General features: G+C 34.0%; 1 protein-coding gene and 1 pseudogene across 8 annotated transcripts in view; one reads left to right on the forward strand and one right to left on the reverse strand.

Annotated features, from left to right (window-relative positions):
* The first annotated feature begins 2,255 nt into the window (after nucleotides 1-2,255).
* Nucleotides 2,256-26,741, forward strand: part of LOC114315891 (phosphate transporter PHO1 homolog 3) — a 207,001-nt gene continuing 182,515 nt past the window's right edge. The window contains exons 1-13 of one of the 8 annotated variants that reach the window (XR_014330779.1): nucleotides 2,256-3,202; nucleotides 5,818-6,193; nucleotides 6,382-6,430; nucleotides 6,577-6,648; nucleotides 10,614-10,743; nucleotides 10,866-10,986; nucleotides 11,704-11,962; nucleotides 12,675-12,779; nucleotides 12,988-13,032; nucleotides 13,492-13,641; nucleotides 14,600-14,878; nucleotides 15,528-15,658; nucleotides 15,812-15,964. Coding sequence is in view for 4 of the 8 variants with exons in the window: in XM_082871030.1 (XP_082727156.1) it covers nucleotides 2,614-3,202; nucleotides 5,818-6,193; nucleotides 6,382-6,430; nucleotides 6,577-6,648; nucleotides 10,614-10,743; nucleotides 10,866-10,986; nucleotides 11,704-11,962; nucleotides 12,675-12,779; nucleotides 12,988-13,032; nucleotides 13,492-13,641; nucleotides 14,600-14,878; nucleotides 15,528-15,658; nucleotides 15,812-15,911 (2,406 nt within the window). In the remaining 4 variants the exon portion in view is untranslated. Of the gene's footprint in view, nucleotides 3,203-5,817; nucleotides 6,194-6,381; nucleotides 6,431-6,576; nucleotides 6,649-10,613; nucleotides 10,744-10,865; nucleotides 10,987-11,703; nucleotides 11,963-12,674; nucleotides 12,780-12,987; nucleotides 13,041-13,491; nucleotides 13,642-14,599; nucleotides 14,879-15,527; nucleotides 15,659-15,811; nucleotides 16,029-26,741 lie in introns of those variants that run through there. The other 7 variants (XR_014330781.1, XM_082871030.1, XM_082871029.1 and 4 more) reach the window with 7 other exon arrangements.
* On the reverse strand, nucleotides 16,257-24,210 carry LOC145791995 (glutathione S-transferase U17 pseudogene; annotated as a pseudogene).

Raw genomic sequence — 26,741 nt, forward strand, 5'->3', positions numbered from 1 at the left:
TGGCCGGAAAACTCCATAGCCAACATGGCCGGAAAAACTCCTTGCCTCCACTGCTGCACAAACCAGGTAGACCTGCCTTCTCCTACGCCTAAAGAAACTCCTTCCACCAGCCTTCTCCCACGCCTGACATCTCCGTTTTGCTGTGCTGCTACTCGAATTCTCTGGCGGAACTCCCACGCCGTAGCACTGCTCCCTTTGCAGTACTTCCAATATCGAGACACCCACCGAGACAAACACTTTCACCCAACAAGAACCCCCATGATCTGCTGTTCTACTATGGCCGTAACTCCCATGCCGGACTTCACCCACTCCGGACTCCCCCAAGACCAACAACTCTTTAATCGACCCAACGCCGGCCTCCACAGATCTGACTGAAATCCACCCCTCAAACTCCCACTTGCGTAGGAGCGCACGAATGAAGTTCCAAAACAAATCCAACCCTCCCATATTCAAGGCGCCTTCCATGATCGAAATCCCCCAAGACTGAAACCCACCCCAAACACCTAACAGAACTGAAAAAGAAATGGAAAAATTATGGGGATTCAAGTTTATTAAAACAGAAAACAACGATCATGCACGAAAGAGGCGAGGCCAGCCGACCGCCATCGCCAAAGGCGACGGCCGGCTGGCCAACAGCGAGACCCGGGGTGGCGGTTTAGAAAGAGAGAGGTTTTTTAGAGAGAGAGAGAGAGAGCTTTTTATTTCAAATCAACATTGCTTCCAATTGAAATTAAGGCCTCGTTTGGCAAGAGGCTATTTTAGTCAATTAGCCAAAAAGTTACTAAATTAGCCAAAAAGCCAACAACCCATACCAAAAAGTCAAAGATTCTCTTTTCTCTCTACTTTTTGCACATCTTTTCGTAATTAGCCAAAAAGTCATCCCAAATATACAAGTTTTTTTTACTTACCTTTTTAGCCAAATAGCCAAAAAGTTACTAAATTAGCCTGTTCCCAAACGAGGCCTAAAGAAGAAGAAAAACCCAAGAAGTGGGTTGATAAAAGAAAAAATAAGATTTTGAAATTCAATATAAAGATATTATTGAAATAAATAGATATGTATTGAGATTTTTTATTTTTTGATATATATATATCAAAAAAGTTTTCATTAAATATATCATCAAGAAAAATTAGTGTGTGAAAATAAAATTATTCCCAACCCTTACACGCTCTTCCCCAACACATCTTCACTATTCTGTCCCTCCAGCACCTCCAACCCATCCCTAGCCTAGTCGGAGAAAAAAAAGTTATCTCTGTTTAGAAAGTGGGTTGGTTTTTTGACTTTTTGACTATTTTAGCCTGAGGCTAAAAAGTCTGGTTTGAGAAGGGCTTTTTAACTTTTTTGATTTTTTTTTTGTGAGAGATGAGTGTAATGATTATAGGTTGAATTTTAGATTTTGTTTTTTGTGACTAAAATACCTTATTTTATTTTTTGTAACTATTTTAACCCTTAACCCACCAAAATCAACTTCCCAAACTAAGCATCATTCATATTTGTTACTTTTTATTAATAGATAACACTTCTTAGGATTACATTTAAATTTTTATTTTTTTTTTCGTTTGTTGGTATTGCCCTATTCGTATAAACTATTTTGTAATGTCAACATCACATTTATTATCAACATTGAAGATATATAACGCATTTTACCAGCCTAAACTACCCGCTCAAATAATTGCTCGTATCCTATAATATTGTGTTTAGTTAGTAAAATTGCGTAGGAATTTAGAAACGGAAAGAAAAAAATTATGTGAAATGTGAATAAAATATATTTATATTTCATATAATTTTACATAATTTTTTTTTTTTTTCAAATCTCTTCTTAAATCCTCCCATCACACACAATGTTAGTAAACTGATACAAATGAAATAGTGGGGGGAGCTTCTATTTACACATCCTCAATCCCCTCTTTGCACTCATTTCATAAAAATTATTTTTATTATAAATTTTTTTTCAAGTGAAATTACTATTATAGATATCAAATAAACACATTTGGAAGTCTACTTTCGAACTAATTGTTTATTTTTGAAAAACTACTTCTGAACCAATTATTTATTTTCAAAATGTTACTTTTGAACCAATTATTTATTAAAAAAGATGTGTATAAAACGTAATAGGTGTGTGCAAATAGAAGCTCTCAACAGTGGGAGGACAGCGTCAACCTTTTAAATATTTACACCAGAAATTCTAGCATATTTACATTCATACCAACCAGATTTTAAATATCGATATAGCAGTTGTTAGTTAACAAAATTTTGATATTTTAATACCGTTATCCATTAACATATTTCATTAATCTCTAATATCTATGAATATATGATGTATTACTAATACTAATAATACAATTATTAAAACCATGAGACAAACACACTGAATATAGCGAATCTCAGCCACCCCAGAAGTAATCGGAACCAAATGCAAACTTTGGTGATGGGTCTCTATCTCCAATCTCATTCAAGAAAACATCCCAACCACCCATTTATTGCATTCAATTTCTCAATTCTCACCTTCTTAAACAAAACTCATAAACAACACCCTCTTCTCACACCACTTCCAGAACCTCCCCCCCCCTCCCCCCCCCCCCCCCCCCCTCTAAACCTCATAGAGCTCACAAACCATGAAGTTCGGCAAAGAATTCGAGTCCCAAATGATACCAGAATGGCAAGAAGCATACATGAACTACAACCATCTCAAAACCCTCCTCAAAAACATCATCCGATTCAAACAAAGACGACCCTCCACAGTCCCAACACCGGACTTGAAACGACGGTTAACTCTCTACCGAGCTTTCAGTGGCCTAACACAGCGAATGACCTCTCCCAAAACCCCCAACAGCGCCACAGACATCGAAAGCCAACCCATATTGATAAACTCGGTGAGGCGACAAGAAGGCGAGGAAGAGTACGAGACCATGTTTTTAAGATCCGCCGATGAAGGAGGAGAGTACGAGATTGTATATTTTAGAAGGCTTGATGATGAGTTTAATAAAGTGGTTAAGTTTTATAGAGAGAAAGTTGAGGAGGTTATGAAAGAGGCTGCGATGTTGAATAAGCAAATGGAGGCTTTGATTGCTTTTAGGATAAAGGTTGATGGTGGAGAGAGTTGGATTGTTGATAGATCGGTGGAGATGACTCGTCTTGCTTCCGGTGTTGCAGCTTCGGCGGCGGCTTTAGCGGCTACTACTCCGTCGGGGCCTAGAACTGGCAGTAAGTGTTTCTTGTTTTTTGTTTAAGAAAAACTGTTGTGTAAGACAGGAATTAAATAGAGAAAAGTTAGGGGTTAAGAAAATTTTTTCATGAAAATAATCATGGAAGATTTATGATTTTTGAATTATCTTGATTAGTGTGTGGTATTTTATTCTAAGTGTAATTCAAGGATCACAAAGTTTTTATGATTATTTTTATAAAAAAAATTTCATGATACCTACAATTCCTGAATTAAATATAAACAAAAAAAAAACACAAAAATAAATTACTAGAAGCAAACAAGTAAACTGACTCACAATTATAAGCTACTAACTCCAGCCAACAACATAAATTAAAGCCAAAATAATTTTAACAAAAAGTTGTTCTAATTTTTTATTTTAGAAAAATTGTAGAGAACAAGAAATTTCAGAATCCCCAAAATTTACAGAAAAATAAGACAGTAATATGTTTTACTTTGCAAAAAGAATCTGTTTTGTTTTTCCCTTTTAAACTCAATAAATCTATTTTAAGATTGTTGTATAAAATAGGAATTAATTAAAAGAAAAATAACAAATTCGGATTTAGAAAATTAATTATAGAAGCTGAAAGATAAAAATACAGAAATTGACTAAAAATCAAACCGCTGGGAAGAGAGAGGAGAGAGTGAGAGCTTTTTATTTAAAGTAAGTAAAAATAATTTTTTTGGTTTTAAAAGATTTAAAAAAAAATTAAACTAATTTGAATTTTTTTTTTTAAAAAAAAATCAAAATGCTCTCGTTTTCAAATTTTTTGTTTTAGAAAAGAAGTATAAAAAAAAAAACAGAAAACAAAATTCTTACTAGGCTTTGGTTATATGGGTAATTACACAGGTGGTACTTTCAAAAAAACATTTATACATTAATAGAGAACTTTATAATTTAATATTTTAATGCTTATAAAATTTATTATTGGGTTATGTTTACCTTCAGTTTCATAGAAAATAAGAAAGATAATAAATATAGTTTTGTTAAAAACTAAATTACCTTCTTTTTTTTTTTTCTCTCTAATTCCTTCTATTTTAAAATTATATGGTTTTTGTAATAGATTTTTTTTAAACATATTTTTAATCATAAAAGTAATTGCATTATTTTTAAATAACATTTCACAATTTTTTTTAAAAAAAAATTAAATTCCCTCGATTTTTAATCATATGATTTAATAAAAATGAATCTAAAAATTAAAAGTAAAATAAAATAAAGGACATATAATTTTTTATATTTGTTATAAAAATAAAAGGCATATAAAAATTTTAAAAAAATCACAAAAAAAAAATGTTCTGTATTTTCCTTACACCATATAATTTAATTATGATTGAAAATAGAGGGTATTTAAGGAAATTTAAAAAAATATGCGAAATGTTATTTAAAAATAAAATGCATTTACTTTTATGATTTAAAAAATATTAAAAAAGCCTCTATTACAAAGGGCATATAATTTTAAAATACAAGAAATTAGAGAAAATAATAGTTTAATCTCTAACAAAAACATATTTATTGACTTTGTTCTTTTCTTTCATAGTGGAAGTGATTAACAATATTTAGTACACTTGTTAACAAAATCCTTTGTTATTAATATATAATTATGTTTCAAAACTTGTACAACTCTTTCCAAAGAAAGATTTTTAGCTTTGGTGTCCTTTTTTTCAAGGATTCTATTGTAGATAGTAATTGTTGACTTTTAAGGTTCATGTCTTATTCAAGGTTTACAACTGTGCCAACTGCAACGAATTTATATTAGTGACAGTGTAGCAATATGAGAAATATCAGAGGAAAATGTTATGAATTTTAAATAATTTATTAAATAGTATGGCACTTACACAAATTTATATGTAATTGGAAAAAAAGTTTGGTAGATTATTTAGGATTCCTACCATAACTCAATATCAAATTATATGTCCTTTCCTTTTTTCGAGAAATTATAAATCATGAGTAGTTTGAAAAAATAATTACAAATTGTGAAAAAATTGATGATTTTAATTATTAATATTTTTAAAATTTATCATTGATTGATAATTATCTTTTACAAATACCACTAATATGATATTTCCCTTTTATTTTTTTTCATTAACACACTAAACAAAAATATGTGTGACAGTCTAACGTCTCATGTTTATTTTTTACTATTATTATGTTAAAATTAATACTTCGAAAGAGAGAAAAGCGACCTCAAAGTATTTTCACTGGAGATGTCAATTTTATCATGTACCGTGTAAAATAATAAAATTTTAAATTTTAAATGCTCCAATCAATATGCCAATTAATTGGCATTTGACATATGCCAATTGCATACTTGGCATTTGACATGTGCCTCCGATGTAAATTTTAAAGCCACGTGCCCAACTCCAATACTAACACGTATTTTGCCCAACAAAAGTACACAAATTTTTTTAATTATTATATTTTATTTATTGTATATTTTAATACCACTCTTTATTCCTGAAATTGATTTTTTGAATCTCCAATTGTAACTAGTCAATAGGAGATGAGACAAAATACTTATCGTATTGTTTATCCGGTTGAAACTCCATTATATAATAAGACTAGGCAAAATACCTAAATATCCTGAATGATGCTCTTAAATATGCTTAATGTGTGTAGGAAGAGCTTCCATGGATGTAATACATGAAGAAATACATGAAGAGGGGTCAAACAACCATGGTCATGACCTAGATGATCAATATGCTAGTGATGATAAATTTGTGAATAATGAGATCAAAACCATCAAGCAAAATGGCAAAGAACACAATAAGCTAAAGAACTTGAGGGGTAGTAGACCAACCCCATTGGAAATACTTAGTCATGTGAAGATGAACAACAATCCTGAGACTCCTCGTTCCACCATCAAAAGCTTTCTCAGTGTTCATGATTCCAATGAGATTAAGTTCAGCAGGGAAAATCTAAAGAAAGTTGAATCACAACTTAAGCGGGCTTTCGTTGAGTTTTATCACAAGCTTCGCCTTCTTAAGAGCTACAGGTAGGGTAATTTAGGACGTTTTTTTGCTTCATTTGTTTAGATAAAAAAAACTTTTTCTGAATTATGGTTGCAAACGAAACTTAGAAAAAGTCTTTTATTGTAAAAAAAACTTTTTCGTAGAAAAATGTTTTCCATGTAGAGATTTTTATATGAAAATGCGTTTGATATTTGTTCTAATAAATGAACAGTTTCTTGAATATCTTGGCTTTTTCAAAGATCATGAAGAAATATGACAAGGTATATTTTTCTATCTCAAAAACCCAAATTCTCTTTCCATCTCAGCAGTCTTCAAAATTCTATTTGGTTTGGTCAAGGATGGAAATTAGATTTTTATTTTTTATTTATTAACTTTATGTTGTTTGTTTTATACCTAATTGTTGAAGATAACTTCAAGAAATGCATCAAAAGCTTACTTGAAGATGGTAGACAGCTCCTACCTTGGCAGCTCCGATGAAGTGAGTATGATATTTTCTGAGGTTCCTTTTTATCTTTAACGAAATTTTGAACACTTTAGACTCCATTCCGTCCATGATTTGGACAGAAAGATATTGTTTAGGTATGTGAAACTTATCATGAATTTTGTTTCAGTAATTTAAATTATTTATTTTGTCAAGACCTTTGTTTATATTATTCACGTCAAAAAATTAAATCAATCAAATAAATCATCAATATGTACAAATTTTTTTTTTTTGCCAATCTATTTAGGAGCATATTATTTTAGTAACTTAGTAACTTTTTATGAAAAGATGTATAGAAATATAAAAAGAGTGATGTGATACTTTTTAACTTTCTAGTTAAAACTAAAACTTGCCCAACGAATATAAGAAATATTACAATATCAAACACACCACTAGTATACAACAACTAGAAAATTAATAAAATTGATTTAAAAACTAATACACAATACCACATTAAATATTATAATATTTTTTATTCTAAAGTGATAATAGAGGATTTCTATTACATTATTTAGGAATTTGTAACAATTCTTTTTAAAATATTAATAAATTGTGATGATTATTTGATAACTTTTAAATCATCTAATGTAATGAAAATTTTGCATTACAAACATCTCAATCCCTGTAAAATAACAAAACGAATTGCATTCACACGCACTCTTTTCAATAGACGAGATCTCACACCATCAATTTAAAGGAGAGTGTTCTTGAAAACCTCCACCCAATGAGAACCATCAATTATTAACATATTGTACACCTTATCACGTAGGATAGACTCAACTCTCTTCACCACTTTCAGAGAGAAAATTATTCAGTAACCCCAGAACACCACGTGACCATATTCCAAGTTAATTATCAATTACTTAGCCTCATGTTGTTCTCTTATCTCCAACATAAATCGTGGGCCCTACCCTTCTCTACCGATCAAAACCTTATGAAGCACCACGTGTCCATATTCTGGGAATATTGAATAATCACCCCTGATATTTAAGTAGGCAACCCAAGAGGGGTGAATTGGGTAATTAAAAAATCTGGTTCAAGAATAAATTAGAAATACTAAGTGATTAAAAAGATGATAATAAATGAATGCACAGAAAATGAAAGAAAAGGAAATAAGAGTTTGACATAAAGATTTATAGTGGTTCGGTTCACCGTCTTATGTCCCCTTAGAAACTCTTCGTGAGTATTTCTGCACCCTGGTCCTTTGCCACAATAAATTTGTCTCCATCTCTTCCAATAATGACTTCTTCTATTTGAAATGATTTATTCTTCCATGGAACACCACGTCCTTGGCCAATTGTAGGATTCTCATTCTTTAATTTAGATAACGAGTGCCACGTTTGAATGTGTTGATGCATCAATATCTGCTTTTGTTGTCTTCCTCTAATTGTTAAATCTTATTGTTTCCTGAAATGTTATTAGCTCCTTTATATCATCAATCTTAGCAAAGGTTGCATCAACATACCTTGGATTGTTTTGACATTGCTTTACAGATATTGATTGCTGTAGCTTTATCACTTCTTCAACTTCTTCTTCTTCTGTTTGCTCTCTCAACTTCTCTGGTAGATGAGCTTATGGATCTTTAACTCTTGAAGATTGAGACTTAGCTGTAGGAGTCGACTCATTTGTAATAGAGTATGCATCCATTTCCTTCGTAACTGCATTGCACTGCTCATGTACGCCTTTATCAAAGTTTATCTCCTCTTCTGAATCTACTCCAGTAACCATGAACATAATAGAAGATGCTTCAAAATCCCATTTTTCTTCAAATTCTAGTTCTTCTTCTAAGTAACCTAGTTCCACGGTCTTGAACATTGCACATAAAGCTTGGAAATCTCATTCTTCTTCACTCTCATCTTGGTAACCATTAGATGTTACCATATTACCTTCAATTGGTCTTCTTTCTTAACCAACAATATTTTGTGTAGTGGCCAATCTTGCCACATTTGAAGCACTTTATGTTGCATTGTCCAAATATGGTAACTCTTCGATCATTTTCATCATGTCAAACTCCCCCTCATTGATAACTTCGATCATCTTGTGATTATTCATCTTCTTCTTTCTTCGATTTTCCATATTTTTGCCACTTCGGTCTATCTTTTTTCTTGCTACTGAATAACGCATCTTCTTCACTTTCATTCTTTAGTGTGACTCCATCCATTTGCTTTGCTAGAGTTTTTTGTTTCGCCAATAGACTTTCGAGCTCAACCAGTGATGATTGAGTGGACCATCCTCTAACAGAGGCCATAAGTCCACTATACTTGAGTCTTAAACCTCGAGTAATAATGCGCCTCATTCTTGACTCGCTAATTTTTGACTCGGGATCAAGTTGAGAAATTTCATTACAAAAAGTCTTTACCTTGAGAAAATATTGGCTGATAGTCATTGATCCTGGTGTCACCGTTATGAGCTCGTTCTCTAGATACTGAAGTCGTGAATCGTTTGTCTTCGAAAACAACATCGCAAATGTGTCCCTGACTGCTTTTGAAGTAGTAGCATCCCGAACATACTCCAATAACTCTTTCTGAACAGTTGTCCTTAACACGAACATTGCTTTTTCAGCCTTAATCTGCCACTTTCGCAAGGCCTCTGCATTTTCTTCTCTAGGTGACATAGTTTCCTTGCTGCCAACAATCTCCTATAGATCCACCGATGAAGTTTCCGAAATCTACCATAACAACTGTGCTCGTTGACTTCAACAATTTCTTGTATCAATCTCAATAGCTCTTCGTGTTGACCTCCGAAATGACCAAGCTCTGATACCAAGTTGTTGAGTTTGACACACTGGTGGATCCGGAAATACAACCTTTATTCATAACACTCTAGTATACAAAACACTTATACACAATCACGCATTAATACACCTCACTTATTCACTTACATATACATTCAAGCACTCACACTTTGTGTCTTCCTTGAACAAGACCTTGAGACACCTCACACTAGATAGTGCTTGACCACTCACTTTGGACTCACTCTCCTTTCACTCAATTGTCCAATTACTAAGTACATGCACTCATCTCATATTTATACTAGTTGAAGAACTTTCTAAAATACATTCATACTTTTCCTACACTCTAGAACAATCTAGATCACTCTAGTACATATTAGAGATTTCTATTCTTCTCTAAAATATTCTAGAACCTTCTGGAACTTTCTAGATTTCTCTAATTTTATCCAAACTTCGTTAATGTTCCAGAATCTTCTAAATTTCTCTAGTTCTTTCTAGAGTCTTCTAGATTTTTCCAAAGTATTTTAAATTCATGTGGAAATTTCTAGAATATTCTAGAGAGTGAGGAGAGTTAATGACGACTTTGCCATGAGCATCATGAAAATCAGCCACAGAGGTAGGTCAGGAATTTCTCTCCACTCTTTAGATTCAAAGCAGAGGTGATTTGGTCCGGGAAATCCGAGAAAATACATACAAAAATTTCCATATTTTGAAGAGTACTCTAGCGAAAGGTGTTAGTATATATGCGCGAATGAGACCATTCACAGAGTTGAATTCAACAACTACCCAAATTCCCAAGAACAACAACGATGGTTAATGGTTCAATGAAGGTTCGTTGTTTTAAACCATCAACCCATTTCTTGTTGAGATATGGAACTCAAGTAAGCCTAGTGATGAGTGTTTGATTTGGTTTCTTTTGCTTCAGTTATCTCATGAACCAAGCAGAGTTGGAAGGAGAATGGAGCATTGATCCCGATGTGATCAGCTCCATGATAAGATTGAAAATGAGTGCTTAGAAATGTTGATAAAGGTTGATTTTTTAGGTAAAAATTAATCCTTTACTAGTTTAAAAGGACAAATAGTAGAACGGCCCATGTTGGGATCATTTTGGAAATTCAAGTTTTATTTGTTGCAAGTGCTAAACTAAATTTTCCTCTCTGAATGAAAAAAAAAAAAAAAAAAAAAAAAAAAGAGAAGGCCAATTTTTATGATTCAATTTGGGTCATTGCAGGTTACCAAGCTTATGGAAAGGGTTGAAACCACATTCATCAAGCATTTTTCTAATTCAAACCGGCGTAAAGGGTTGAACATCTTGAGACCACAAGCAAAGAGAGAAAGGCATAGAGTAACATTCACCTTAGGTAAGATTTATTATATTACAACAAAGTTTTTCAAATGATTTATCTACGAAAATAATTTCTTTTACATCTGAATATTTTAATTTGTTGTCGCCTTTTCTTTAATCTGTTGATTGAAATTTCAGGCTTTCTATGTGGCTGCACAGTTGCTTTCTTATTTGCACTTGTTTTGGTTACGCATGCTCGCAATATCGTAAACCATGAGCGCAAGTACCAGTACATGGAAACCATGTTTCCCCTTTATAGGTAATATTAGAGCTACACCAAATGATATTTTTTCTTGAGTGTTTATTGTTTATGCTAAAAAATGAGGGGTAAACATCAATTTGTAATTAGGGCTCAGCACAAGCCCATTAGATTGCCCAACTCACCTCACATTTTGAAGGAGTTAGGATTGATATTTAAGTTTATAAGGCTTGATTGTAACAAACTTTTAAGCTCGTTTATTAATGAACTGGGTTTGAGAATTCTCCTTGAGCCCAACCCAGTCTAGCCCAATCATTAGTATAATTTATATATTACATAAACAAACATTTATAATTTATGTAGTTCCCTTTTTGTTTAAATTAAAGTAGATACACTAGAGAGGAAAAGCACACCCATCAAGCTTTATACTTAGAATATACTAAACAAAAATTAAATATTTGTGCCGACTTGACTACAAAATTATTAATTCTTATTTTATAAATTTTATTTCTTCTTTAATATATGGGTGTTCATTAGGCGGGTTTGGGATTGTAATTTAATTTTTGGACCAGACTTGAGATTGAAACTTTTAAGCCCGATATCAAACCGAGCCAGATTTGGGCACGAGGTTATTTTTTAAATTTGTTCTAACTTAGGCCAAGCACGAGCAATACTTACCCCTATTTGCAATAGATTTCACACGATGAACACTCATTAAAAAGTCACTTGGCCACCAAACTTGGTACTTGTTTGACATGTTAAATTTTAGTATTGCAGCTTGTTTGGATTCATTGCACTTCACCTGCTCATGTATGCTGCAAATATATACTTTTGGAAGAGATACAGAGTGAATTATCCATTTATATTTGGTTTCAAAGAAGGAACTGAATTGGGATGCAAAGATGTTCTTCTCCTCAGCTTTGGTGTTGCAGTGTTTGCAATAGCAGGTGCACTTGCAAACCTTGCTATGGAAATGGATCCTAAAACTCAACGTTTCAAAGAATTCACTGAACTTGTACCTCAGGCACTTTTAGGGGTAAGTTTAATTAAGGGCAAAATCGACTTTATCATCTTACTATTTGGGTCGTTTGCAATCCCTGTTCTTCAATAATAGGCAAAGTGTTTTCTAGTGATTTTGACTGTTTAACACTTTATTTCACTCTATTAAAAAATCTATCTAAACTAACGGAAAGTGGTCACGTATCCTTTCAAATAGAGTCAAAAGTCTAATTTCAAAGCAAATGGACAAAAATGCTCTTTTCTTCACATTTTTCATCCAAAACCTACCTAAAGCTATTACACACATTATTATAGACATAAATTGTACATGTAATTAAAAATCAAGTTAATTATATACCTTATTAATATATAATTAATATTTATTTGGTAATTAATGTATTTTAGTTAATTATACACATTTGTTTTAATTACTACTTAGTTTTTAACTATTTTACTTAAATCTAAGTTTAAATGGGCTAATATTTTATTAAGTTTGAAATTAGGTGAAATTTTAACAAATAAAGAGTATTAACTGAAGACAGAGAGCTGATAAGAGTAAAAAGAAACAGGAAGGGTAGTTTGATCATTTAATATTTGTCATTAGAATTGTTAACAATGCATTTTAATCCAAAATAACGGGAAAGCTCTCTACCTATTATTGAAGTACAGCATTGAAGTTCACAACCAAGCTTTTTTGTGTTTTCCATTTCTCAATTTTGCTTAAAATTGAAATTCCACTTTCATTGCAGCTCTTCATTGCCATGTTGTTCTGCCCGTTTAATATCATTTTCCGATCAAATCGCTTCTTTTTTCTTCGTTGTATGTTTCACTGTATTTGCGCTCCTCTGTACAAGGTAAACTTTGGTTGATGGTGTGACCTTATAAGAACAACAGCTCTTTCAAGTGTACAAAATTCGATCATAAAACTAGACACAATTTTGACCCCACTAAGAGAATTGTGTCAAATTCTATAATCGAATTCTGTATACTTTGAAATTTTCAAAGGAAAAACATTCAAGAATTTGAATAATTTATTTGCCTGACGTTTTCTTTCCTATGCAGGTGACACTTCCTGATTTTTTCTTGGCGGACCAATTAACAAGCCAGGTGAGTAGGTGGGGCTTTTGTTAGGCTAAAGTTGGGTTTAAATTATTTTTTTGGTGAACTTTTCTGTAATTTTACACACAAAAAAAAAAAAAAAAACACTTTTTGATTATGCTTAAACTAGATAGATCAAAAAAGTAAATTAAAAAAAAAAGAAAAAAAAAGAAGAGTTAAATAAAAACTAAAATGTTGATTTTTTTTTTTTTAATACTTCAGTGAACTTCAATTTAGATTTTTTTCAAGAAAAAATTTACTTTTTAAATCCTACTAGACTAGACAAACCGAAAATAGTATTAAAAAAAAATGATTCAAATTTTTTAAAAAAAAATAAAAAAATCACTAAAAACAAAAAAAATTAGGGGAAAAAAGTGGCTTTTTTAACTGCTGCCAAACAGTTTCAATACATATGCCTCCTCGTTTGTTTGAAATGATTTCGAGTGTCGAGTATTCTTTTTATTATAGGTGCACGGATTTAGAAGTCTGGAATTCTACATTTGCTACTATGGTTGGGGAGACTATAAGAACAGAGAAAATACTTGCAAAACAAATAATCTCTACAACACACTTTATTTCATTATTGCTGCAATTCCCTACTGGTCTCGTTTTCTTCAGGTAAGTCATTCGTTGTTTCTTCCAATTTCAGGGTTTTCTTGCAAGCTTATGAGCTCTAATGACCCTTATAGTTTTTAAATAGCGGTCTCGGGATACGAATCGATATCAGTCGTGGTGTTGAGGTATCTTAAATATTGAGTGATACAGAATTGGGTGATATGGGTGTCAATTTTTTTAAATCATTAGCCACAAAAATGTTTTTTATAGCAGTCTTATCAAATCTTTAATCAGCTATAAACTGATACATGTCAGCAACTCACTGTTTGATGTGATTTTCATTCTAACTAGAATGTATCGGTATTGAAATGATAAGAAAACTTGAGACGCATTGGTTGATAGCTTTGAAACTTTATCCAAAATTACCTTCAGCTTTTCCCCAAACATGAACAATTTGGGCCTGGTTTGGTAATATTTCCATTTTTTTCTGCTTTTTTTTTTTTCCTTTTTTAAATTGAAAATGAAAACTTAATTTTTTGAAAACAGAGAAAAAAATATTTGACTTATTTTCAAAACAAGTTTGCACTCTCTCCTTCCTCTCCCACCGCCTCCACCCACCACAGCCACCAGCCGGCTGCAACAACCCTCCATTGGGCTCCTACAAGATCAGGTAGACTCCAGGTGATGGAACAGTCACTGCACATGACCTCTGGCCACATGTTGGCAGCCCTCTCCGGCCCACCCCACCTCTAGCCACCATATTTGTCCACTCTCAACTGCTAGCACCACCACCGACAGCTCACTGAACATGTTTCTTCATTTTTGTTTTCATTGTGTACACCGAACAAGTTTTTTTTTTTTTTTTAATTATTAAAATGACACCTTAGTTTGTGAAATTGCTTGAAATTGGAACTTAAGTTGGCTGAAATTTCATACATAAGCTCAAAGTCAAGTTCTTTGGTTTTCGAAATATTTCCACAAAAATTACTCTCCTAAAACACTTTTTTTCTTATCTTCCAAGTGCCTTCGTCGCCTGTACGACGAGAGAGATGGTATGCAAGGAATCAATGCATTGAAATATTTCTCAACCATAATAGCTGTGACTATGAGGACAGCTTATGATCTCAAACAAGGGATTGGTTGGAAGGCTATAGCTTTCATTTCCTCACTGATTGCAGCAATCTTTGGTACCTATTGGGACCTTGTCATAGATTGGGGCCTTCTTCAGAAGAATTCTAAGAACCGTTGGTTGAGAGACAAGCTCCTAGTTCCACACAAAAGTGTCTATTTTGTAGCCATGGTGAGTAAGAGATAAATTACTGTTGGCACCTTAAATCTCACTTTGATGTGTCATTTTTTAATTCTAATAGTCAATCTCTTACATTTTTTGGTGAAGATGCCATATGGCCTTTCTATTAGTTTGGTGTTAAATTTGTTGACAAAAATTGCCGTGTAACCCCCACGCAAGGCATTTTTTAGGATGAAAAGGTTTTTTATTTTTTATTTTTTTATTTTTTTATTTTGCCTTAGAGTGAAAATATAGTAGACATATAGAAAATAAGATTTTCTTTTCAGTACAGGGTGAAAATACTGTACAGAAATAGCTGTGGAGTGAAAAACAGTAACAAAAAATAGAGAAGAAAATTTCCGTTTTCAGTTGAGAGTACAGTAGACAAATTGAGAGAAAGAAAATTACATTGTCCCCTAAAAAATGCCTTGTATAAGGGTCATGTGACAATTTTCATTAGTAAATCTAACACCAAATTAACAGAAAAATCACATTGTACTTCGACCGAAAATGTAAAGGATTGACTATTATAGTTGAAAATTCGAAGACCAAAGTGAGATTTTGTATAAAGTGTAAAGGTGTGAAGCATAATTTACTCTTTACATAATTGTATGAACTTCCAAGCTCAATAACTTCTAACCAAGTTCAATGAAAAATGCAGATTTTGAATGTCTTGTTGAGATTTGCCTGGCTACAAACAGTCTTGAAATTTTTTTACTCACACAAACCAACCCTAAGTGTACTTATAGCCTCCCTAGAGATTTTTCGACGTGGCATGTGGAGTTTCTTCAGGTATTTTCAAGATATTGCCAAGATTTTTTTTTTTTGGTCCCAAGATTTCATTACCTCACTTTCTTTAATCACAACTTAACATGACTCTTAGAACTTGTAATTAATTATTTAATTTACTAATTTTTGTGTTTTGTTTGTTTGTTGATTAACTAGGTTGGAGAATGAACATTTGAATAATGTAGGCAAGTATCGTGCATTCAAGACAGTACCTTTGCCTTTCAACTATGATGAAGAGGAGGACAAAAATGGTTGAAATTTCACACCAATGTACAAAAGGAAGGGTAAAATTTATCTAAGATCCCTAAAGTATGTACTATTTCTTGTCATTTTAGTACTCGAAGTTTTAATTTTGACAATTTCATTCTTGAAATTTTGCAACAACAATGATTCATCCCACTAAAAATATCACCACTAATAGCACTAATGCATTAAAAAAGTAAAAAAAAAAAAAAATACAACTCCAAGACCAAAACATCACATCATTAATGGCGGGACCCACTGCCACTTAATTAGTGGGAGCACTTTGCAATTTGAGTCAAATTTGTTAAGGGAACAACAACAATGATTTAGACTACTAAAAAATACATCACTAATAGCACTAATACATTGAGAATGGTAAAAAAAAAAAAAGAAAAGAACAAGGCATAGAAAGTGGGCGGGGTCTATCTTTCACTGCATCATCTGAGGAAAACCTCTCTGCCCACTCTACAAGATGCGGCGTCTTGGTTATGTCTAGCACCTTTACATCGAACATCTTCTCCCTCGCCTTGAAGCAACCCAAGAAGCACCCGAGTGCTATGTCCACGTAACCAATGCTGCCACCACCGAAGAAATTACCATTTCCTTCACTGCTGCAGTTGATGAAGTGCTTTTCTAACAACACCAGCATTGCTACCAGTTTGTCTACTGCTTCCAATCTCTCTTCCACTCCTTTTGCCTTTCGAATTTCCACTAATAATGGAAAACACTGCTGCAGCAACAACAACAACAACAACAACAACAAAGAAACGAAAAAAGCATATATTTTTTTGGTATATACATAAATATTTTTAAATAAATGCATATAAAAAATAAATAAACATTTTTGTTGAGTTGTTAAACACAGTAGCTCAATGCGGGATGACTAGAGATTGTAGTCAAAGTATTGTCGGAAGTCACAAGTGGGGAAGACAGGAAGGAGTGAAAAACTTGTTTTGAAAATAAAAGATAACTCATTTTTTTTATTTCCAAATGTTTTAAAATTTTGAGAATTAATTCCATTTTTATAAAAAAGAAATAATATACCAAACAAATTCTTTGTATTACCATAAACAAAAACAATGAAAAGTTTGAAAATGCTTCTCTTTTAAAAAAAAAAAATTAAAATATTACAAGTTTTGAAAACCACTTTTTGATGCTTTCTCAAAATTGGGTTGTTTTCAGAGATATTTTTTCCAAAATTAATTTGCTAAATAACTCTTTAAAACTGGAACATACATTCATTCACACCCTTTGTTCTATCATGTCATTTCACTACGTATCACGCTACAAAATAAAAATGAAAACAAAAATTATCTATATGTCATTACTCTTCGATTCAAGAAATTCAACAAATGATAAAACGATACCTTATCATCAATATAGGCTCCCCAAAATCGTGCTATGGCATGATCCTAGGGATCAGAAGGGAGGATGGAGGAATCAGATGTCCACAACTCATCGATGTATTGAACAATGATGAGAGATTCGCATATAGGCTTGTCGTGGTGGATAAGAACCGGTATTTTCTTATTGACCGGATTTGATTTAAGAAGAAGCTCACTTTTGGAACCAAATGTCTCTGGTAAGAATTCATAGTCGATTGATTTTAGGTTCAAAGCAATTTGAACCCGGTTCACAAATAGGAGTGGCAACGGGGCGGGGCCGGGGATCACATTTTCCGTCCCCGATTCTCGATGGTGGAAATTTCTTTGTCCCCAGCCCCGATCCCCAACGGAGAACCTATCACTGCCCCCACTCCCCGCCCCTAACAGGGATCAGGTTTCCCCGACCTCGAAAACTCTCCGGCCAAAAAAAAAAAAAAAAAATTCAACTCCAAAAAATACAAGAACTCATTAACTACAACATCACCTAACACATTAATCATTGATCAAAAAAAAAAAAAAAAGCAGATCTGAGATTCATCATCTTCATCATCTAACACATCATCTTACATATTAGATCATCAACAATAGATCTGAGCTTATTTATCAAAAAAAAAAAAAAAAGATCTGAGCTCAACATCTTCATCTTCATCTTCATCTTCATCTTCATCTTCATCTTCATTATTTTCCAGATCTGAAGAACAAAAGCAAAAATCAAAGAGAGAGAGAGAGAGAGAGAGAGAGAGAGAGAGAGTAACTAGTGAGGAGGAGATGTCGTGAGAGAGAGGAGATGAGATACCGTGAGAGGGAGAGGAGTTTCCGCCGCGATGCCGGTGAGAAAGTGAGGATGAGCCGTCGCCGTCGTATGTGTGAGAGAGAGTGGGAGGATCGGCGGTGAGGAAGCACAGCAGTGGTAAGGGAGGAGCATCGGTGAGAGAGAAGAGAGAGCAGCGGTGAGGGAGGAGCGTCTCGTCTCTGCGTGTTAGTATGAGTGAGTGTGTAAATGTAATGTTTTAGGTCTGGTTTATATATATATATATATAGGGGTAAAATTGTAATTTTACTTCGAGGAACAAACCGGGGCGGGGACAGGGACATGGCAAGTACGGGGCTTGGACACTTATTCCCGTCCCCGACCCGAAATTGATCGGGGATTGATTTTTTAATACCATTCCCGTCCCGTCAGAGATATTTTTCGGAGAAAAACCACTTAACTTGGGGTCGGGGAATTGGGTCCCCGTCGGACCGGGTTCAAATTGTAATCCCTATTCACAAATGGGCTTGGTGAGCCTACTGCAAGCTTGTTTTCTTTGGGTGAATGACCTCCTATAAGCTTTACACTTGTCATGGCCAATTCTCTAGCAATAGAAAGGGTTGAATATGATTGAATTCAAATATGAATTGTTAGTGTTTCGATATGAATTGACAGAGTGGGTGTATGTATATTTCTTGAAGAGCAAATATGTGTCATCCAAGTTGTCACAAAACAATGGAAAAAAGTCCAATACCAGGTGTTAAAAATTGGGCGCCCATGTGGCATCACCCTTTGAACCTTTTGAACCTTATCCATGTAAGTTTGAATTTGAATTCAAAACTTATTTGGATAACCATTCAGGATATCTATATCTATCATATCAATAGATATGGATAGATGGATAGATAGATATTGGTTGTTGTATCTGATTAATATATTTTATATATAATATATTTAATAGATCAGATACGAATATTAGATATACGTTATGTGGTTTTTACCCATAACATTTTTTCCAAAACTTTCTCTCTCTGACTCTCTCCCATTAAAACAATGATCAAGCCTCTGTACTGTGACTTGTGTGGGTGAAACTCATTTTGCAGTATCACTCCACTGCTGGGTTGATTGATCAGATTCTAGAAGCACGTGATTTACCCACGAGGTTCTTGTCAACAAGGTATGATTCTGATATTTTATCCGCTGCGTTATTATGCTTTATGATTTACATTGGTATCAGAGCCAAAATGGGTATTTTCATGCTTATTTTTATGCATTAAAATATGTGTATATTTTTATATAAATGTATATACATGATACATGCATGAATGTTTATAAAGGAGGAAAATTTCAACTCCCATTAGATTGAGAGTGTGGTACACCTCATTTTTATATTCATTAAATGTGTTTTTTGATGCCATAAATGTTTTTGTTGTGAAAAATGGAGTCCGGCAGTACAAAATCGAACCAGAAAACACCCTGGAAGGCGGAGCGTGGGCCTCACGCGCCACCTGACATAGTGGGAGGCTTCTACGCGCCTCCACGCACTGGAGGCGCTTCCGACGCGCCTCCACGCGTAAATCAGTGGCGCTGTCCACGCGCACGCCCTTCGCGCCACACGCACGCGCTGCGTGCCGAGCTGCGCGTTGAGCCGCACTGTTTTTCCTCCACCGGCTTGGCTGCTGATGTTAAGGGTCTGTTTGTTTTGTTTTTAAATTTTGAATCGTGTTAAATTGTCATAATTAATTCGTTATAGCTTTGTTTTAAGCGTGGTTTGTATCGTTAGACTCAGAATTAATTTTTTTATCTTCTGTAAAATTTTGAAAATTTTATGAAAATAAAAAATATTTTTCCTGAAATAATAATTCATTATTTCTAGTTTAAAATGCATCTGGTGTTGTATGATTAAGTGTCTGGGGCTGAATTTTTTTATTGTAGACTATTGTTGTAGTTTACTATTTACTGGTATAATTATAGCATTTTACCAGATTCTGGAATATTTATTTCTAATTTTATGTGTGTTTATTAGTTATTTAAAATTTCAGAAAATACCAGAAAATTACAGAAAATTTCAGAAGTGATATAGTTTCTGTTATGGCATAATTTGAATATTAAATATAGCATATTGTTATTTTTTGCCTAGAGTTTCTAATATGTTGTAATGAGAATAACATGATTAATTGTTAGTTGTTTAAATTCCATTATGAATTGTGACATAGCATGAGTTGGTTGTGAATCTACATTATGATGCTATTGTATGGAATTAGAATTTTTTATCATGCTTTTAGACATGCCATAGTTAGTGGGAGGTTATTTGGTTGAGAGATATCTTTGTAGATTAACTCCCGAAAACCAATATTTTGCGCATAAATTAAATTAAATTTTGGATAATTGTCACCTGTGGCGCAAGAGATGATTACGAGCATAGCAGATTTTCGATCTTGCGACTTGTGTAATATTGTCACTATTTAATCTAGATTTTTGTGGCAAAATTATATTATGCTAATCAAATTAATCCCAATGTGAATTTCTCTCTAAATTGACTTAGCTTAAGGAAGTTAATTGGTTGACCTAGACTTAGTAAAGATGTTCAAATGTAAACAATGTAATCATATTCTTTAGATGAGAAAAAGTCTTGGAGACTTTAGGTCAGACCTTAATTGAGCCAAAGTAAGGAAACATGACTCAAAGTCGCTGTGGTTTTGTTGCCTTGTTTGGCACAATAAAAACTAATGTGTGCGCTATGGTTAGCGGCATGCTACGTAGTTTTGGTTGACGAGTTTTGAAGTTATGAAATTAGTAAGCCCTCAATAGATCTCTATATGAACTTGACTATTGAGCTGCGCAGATTGACTTTGTAATTTGACTTGTAAATAATGTTACATCATTGGATGAAGTAACATTCAAGAGTCACGTCATCCAAGAAATGCGAGCTTAAATAAATTAGTCATTAAGTGTAAGACGAGTAGCTAGTATGAGCAGTGTTTTGCTCCCTACCCAATTATTGGGAGTGGATGGAGCAAAATTTCATGCACTATAATAGTGTGCGTTGAAATATCATGTGAAGTTAAAAGATTAGCGCTTAGAAGCTGCAAAATCTATTAACACTAAGTGAAAAGATTAGCGTTTAGTGGCTGCAAAATCTATTAGCATTGCCAACTTGTCTAAGTCTAGACACTTACTGTTTCCACACTTGAGTGTGAGACATGAGGAGGGGCTCCTTTGTATGATTCCTTAGCTAGGCTAACGTTTTTTAATAACGTTTACCACTAAGCGCAAACGTTGCAGCATAGTAATGAAAAGGTCAAGGCCGACAAGGTTATTATGACTCTAAGAATTTGACGCATCGCTTGTGAGAGCATTGTGTTGAATTAGACTCTTTAGCCTAATTCGCGCTTAAGTTACTTCAGGAGCTGTCATAAATTGATAGCTTATTTTCTCTTTCTTGTGGATAGTAGAATTAATTGCAAGTAACTATGAAGCGAGAAACAAAGATGGCAAGAGGAGTAACGTCATCTTTCAATTAGATGCAGTTTATGGAGAATAAAATTAACTTGAAAGTGCAGGGGATTAGCACTTACTAGTTAAATTTGCGACTTAGACGCACTTGGTATCTCCATGACATCTTTTTATGATCTAGTGAACATGAATTAGTCATGAGTCATTACCTAGTTGGGCCTAAACCTTTAAACTTATCTTCGAGAACTCACACATTAAGATGATAGAAATTATTTTATGACATTGGTCATGAACCGGTGGCTTATTATACTTAATCACATTAATGAGCTGATGACACGATGGTTTGAGTAGGCTTTCTCGGGCCCACTCGCTTATGACATCCTGCTCTCATGTGAATGTGTAACTTTGTTCACAATGGTTGCGCACAAGTAAGTAAGAAAGCCGTAAAAAGTCATTTGTATTGGCGCATTTAGTCCACTATGATATTTGTGCCTAGATATGTGTGAGGGTATGATAGCTAATCCTCAATCTCGACACATTTATAGATTACGATACGCATCTGAGTCAAGACTATTTGATCTCCCATAAGTCAAAAGTTTTGAAATGATTTTTGACATTGCACATATGAGGTTGAGATCAATTAGATAAGAGCTTTTGTGCATTTAGTTTTGACCAAGGTGACGAGTATCTATTTGAGTTATTTTTTAGAAAGCTCTGTGAAGAGAAATGGATGCTTAGAAAATTGATTATTCCTAATACTCAATAACACAATGGTGTAGTAGAGATAAGGAATTAAGTATTGTTAATGTTAGGTGGATAATGGCGCAAAATGTTTCCCAATTGGGAACTGCACTAGTTTGTTGCCTATATCCCTAACTAAGTGCCCACCATATCAGATTTTACTCTCCATTTTGAGTAATGGGTTAGCAGAGAGCCATCTATGGGCGATTTGTAACTGTTAAGCAGCTTATATTTATTCTACTTTTCATAAGATTGCAAAGTTAAGACCTAGGGTTCTATAGCGCATTTTTGTATGCTGTCTTGTAAACACATAGCATCGTGTGGCGCATTATTGCATATAGGTAAGCAGCTTTGTGGTAGTGTAACTAAGTCACATAAAGTTTTCTTAGTAAAGGTGACGTGAATAGAGTTTTGGAACTCTATAAGATAGAGAATTCTAAGCATAGCGCTTTATGTAGCCTAGTTGAGAATGGAAAGAAATTTCCAATATCCTAGGGATAGTGGGAGCGATGTGCCTACTAATGGATTACTCCATTAGAGAAGAATACTCTACATTCTTAGTTGCGTGGTAGCGAATGTGAAAATTTTCCACGTCATCACTGGGTGATTGAGAGGGAAACATTCATGATTGCTCCGTAAGATGATAAAGAGCCTAGGATAATGCCAAAGGCTCTAGTCCCCTGTTTTTAGAAAGTGGATTAATGTTGCGTAGTTTAAGACAAAGTCTTTGAGGATTAACTATTTCTATAATTTGGTTGACTTTCCATTATGAAGCGAAACTGTTCTAAAGTTATGCGTAATTTGGATAGTCATTGTTGAGGCATAAGGCTCGCTAGATACCGAAAAGTCGCACTATTGAGGAAAGTGTAGACCATAAGAAGACTTCCTCCTGGGGAGTGAGGTTATTTTGACTTAGGCTATGATTGACATAAGTTCGGAACATTGATTTGTAGACATTGTGACCCAACTTTCTCGTTAGAGAATTGGATAAGTAGATCCGTAGGGATTTACCTTCTGCTTTTATGGTGAAAAGTTAGGAGCGCAAAAAAGGTTGCTAGTTCTAATAAATCTTTTATAGCCTAAAATAGTTATCCAAATAGTGGTTCTTAGATTTCGTCAAGCCATGATAGGCCAACGATGATCGATGAAGACCATTGAGGCATGATCAATGGTCCAAAAGAAGTTTTTCATTACTTAGTCATTATGAGCCAGGAATTTATAGGGTTGTCGCCACCTAGGGTGGGCAGTCCTCTGTTTTAGACATGATGGACATGGGTTATGTAATTTATATGCTCGGATGTACGATCCTTAGGGATTGTTTTGGGAGAATTCCTATTTTATCTTCAATGACTTACATAAGGAATATCCTAGAATGATTCTAGATGCAAAATTGCAAACCCATTGACTTATCTATCGGTAAAAGCTAGAGCCTTAGCTATTGAGTGAATCCTCGGATTGTCTTTGGGAGAAACAGATGACCTATATTCCTTGATTTTTTCTTTGTTGTGGGAGCCTAAAGTACGCTATATGGGCGTATTCGGTATGATAAGTGTTATCTTTGGTAAATGGTCAACTGAGTTGTTTAGACATTGCTCATTAGATTGTGGATAAAATGCTTTACTAGTAGCATATTAATTTGCTCCTTGTAAGATTCAATGCACTAGTTGGGCGCATTAAGAATGAACGCAAATTGGTCACCAAAATATCTTTAGAGAGGTTATTGCGCAAGAGGTAGTGATCTTGAATCACTTCATGTGAGGCGCATATGGTGGATTCCGTTGTATATACTTATTGCAAGAGGTGCTGATAAGGCTTATGTTTGGAATCTATAATTGCGCAAGCTGTGGTCAATTTTTTTTAAAAGCGATCACTTATTTTGAGATGATGGGATGTTGACACTATTATGGTTTGTGTCATAATGATTAGCAGATGATGATGTCAGCAGGCAAGATTGGCTCACTCACACGAGCAATCGCCATTGGCGCTTGGGAGCTAGCAAGGATGAGACTAGTGGTTTATTTTTATTTGGAGCCAAGAGAGGCTTAAATAATCCACTATGCATGTCGCCTTGGTTACAACCAAGATGAGGTCGTGTTAAGGACCAAACATGGATGTTAGTACCCACTTTTCATGTTGTGCCTGTTATGATTAGCCAGATGCGAGATCTCATTTGGCGCCTGGAAGGCGAGCAAATAGAGAATTCAGGTTAGGCGCTAGAAAGCGACTAGACTAAGGCCAAGTTTGGCATGTGGTCAAAAAGCTAAAAAGCCAAAAAGTTACTCAAAAAGTTAAAAAGTTATCACTATTCACCAAAAGTTAAAAATTACGGCTGCACAACTTCCAATCCTAATTTTCCCCTACACACTAATTTATATAATTTTTTAATACACATTTTTCCATAAAAAGTTAAAAAGTTAATCCAAATAACCATATTTTTTTCTTCAACTTTTTAGTCTAAAAAGTCAAAAAGTGCACTTATTTAGGACATTCCAAACAACCCCTAATATCTGTACGGTGTATCGAGTATAATGTCACTCTTTATGGAAGAGTTACTCCACTGTAGCATGTATTCATACTATATGTGCTTGGCGATCGAGTAATGAGGTGAGAGAATGGATCCCTGTTTCCTCACTGTGTGAGTCTTACGTTTCATTATTGATATGACTTTTATTTATGTACCCTTTTGTGACTTTTGACTATGTCATAAGGCAAGGGGTTGATGTTCTGCTACTTTGGTATGTTGCCTGCGGTCATGTATGATTCGGCCTTAAGGGACATCACTAGGAAAGCGGTCAATCCTAAACTAAATGGCATGAGGGCAAAGGGAAGATCATCTAGTATTACACCACTGTTGTATATTCACTGTCGGCAACTCACATCGCTCTGTATGAGAGGCGAATTGAGTGTGAATATATTGCGAGAATTGAGAGGGTCAAACATGCTCTTTTTGAGGGATTAGAGATATTTTTTTGACCGGTGTAATTAGATGGGTCTGGGGTATATGAGACACTATTTCTGTTCTTTTTGGGTTGATGTCTCTATGCTGGCTCATTTTGAGTTTCTAGTATAGAGCTCCCACCTGCAGGTGTTCTCAGCAGTCGCACGGTGCATTGGCTAGTATGAGATTGTTCTTTTTTTGGGGAGATTGAGATAGAGATGTGGCAGTGTCATGCCAACTCATGTGTGAGTGGGAGATGTTAGAAATTGGGTGCCCATGTGGCATGACCCTTTGAACCTTTTGAACTTGAACCTTTTGAACCTTATCCATGTAAGTTTGAATTTGAATTCAAAACTTATTTGGATAATCATTCAGGATATCTATATCTATCATATCAATAGATATGGATAGATGGATAGATAGATATTGGTTGTTATATTTGATTAATATATTTTATATATAATATATTTAATAGATCAAATACGAATATTAGATATACGTTATGTGGTTTTTACCCATAACTTTTTTTCCAAAACTCTCTCTCTGACTTTCTCCCATTAAAACAACGATCAAGCCTCTGCACTGTGACTTGTGTGGGTGATACTCATTTTTTAGTATCACTCCACTGCTGGGTTGATTGATCAGATTCTAGAAGCACGTGATTTACCCACGAGGTTCTTGTCAACAAGGTATGATTCTAATATTTTATCCGCTGCGTTATTATGCTTTATGATTTACACCAGGAATATAGGAGTAGGTAAGGTGGGCTTCTTTTTGTAATTGTTCCAATTTGACCATAAATAAAAATACATAATTACCCTTGAATCAACAACAATTTGAAAAATTTTAATACCCTAATTTGTCAACATATTTGTCCACTTGTTCACTTATATGTTCACATGTCCTACTTATCTTTCATGAGTCCACCGATGTGTTCATGTGTCCACTTGTCAGTCGCCAATTGTTAACAACTTTTTTAGTTACTCTTCTAGTGCCGATCAACCTTTAACCTACTTTTTTTGTAAGTGAACTATAGCGGCCGGTGACAATTGATAGTAGTATATGAGAAAGAAAGAAAATCGAAATAGAAAATGAACAACAATAAAAATGAAAAAAAAATTATTTAAAATAATAATTTGTACTTCTCATTAATATATTTCATTAACTATGTTTTTATAACAAAAACAAATTAAAAAAAGTAATGCCATATTAACAAATAATTCAAGTATAATTTTTATACATAATGATTTGGCTTATTATAAATCTTTCACTTTAAAATAAAATTTATTAAAAATAAATTTATTTATAATAATAATAATATTACCATATTATTCTGCTCAAAGTTTATGTATAAATTTTAGACTTTTCAATACCCAACCTAACCCAACCCAACCCAACCCAACCCAACCCACCCCCCACATTATTTATGCAAATCCATAGGAATGTTTGTGTATATTTAGCATCACCCGAGTAGACATGGATGGTGCAAGTATGTGCAGGCAAAGTCAAACTTGTTTCCTAGGTTATGACGACTTGGATGATGTTTATAATAATTTAGAGTTAGCCGCATGC

Source organism: Camellia sinensis, chromosome 5 (genome assembly GCF_055761805.1).
Source record: "Camellia sinensis isolate YWXY chromosome 5, ASM5576180v1, whole genome shotgun sequence".
Taxonomy (NCBI): domain Eukaryota; kingdom Viridiplantae; phylum Streptophyta; class Magnoliopsida; order Ericales; family Theaceae; genus Camellia; species Camellia sinensis.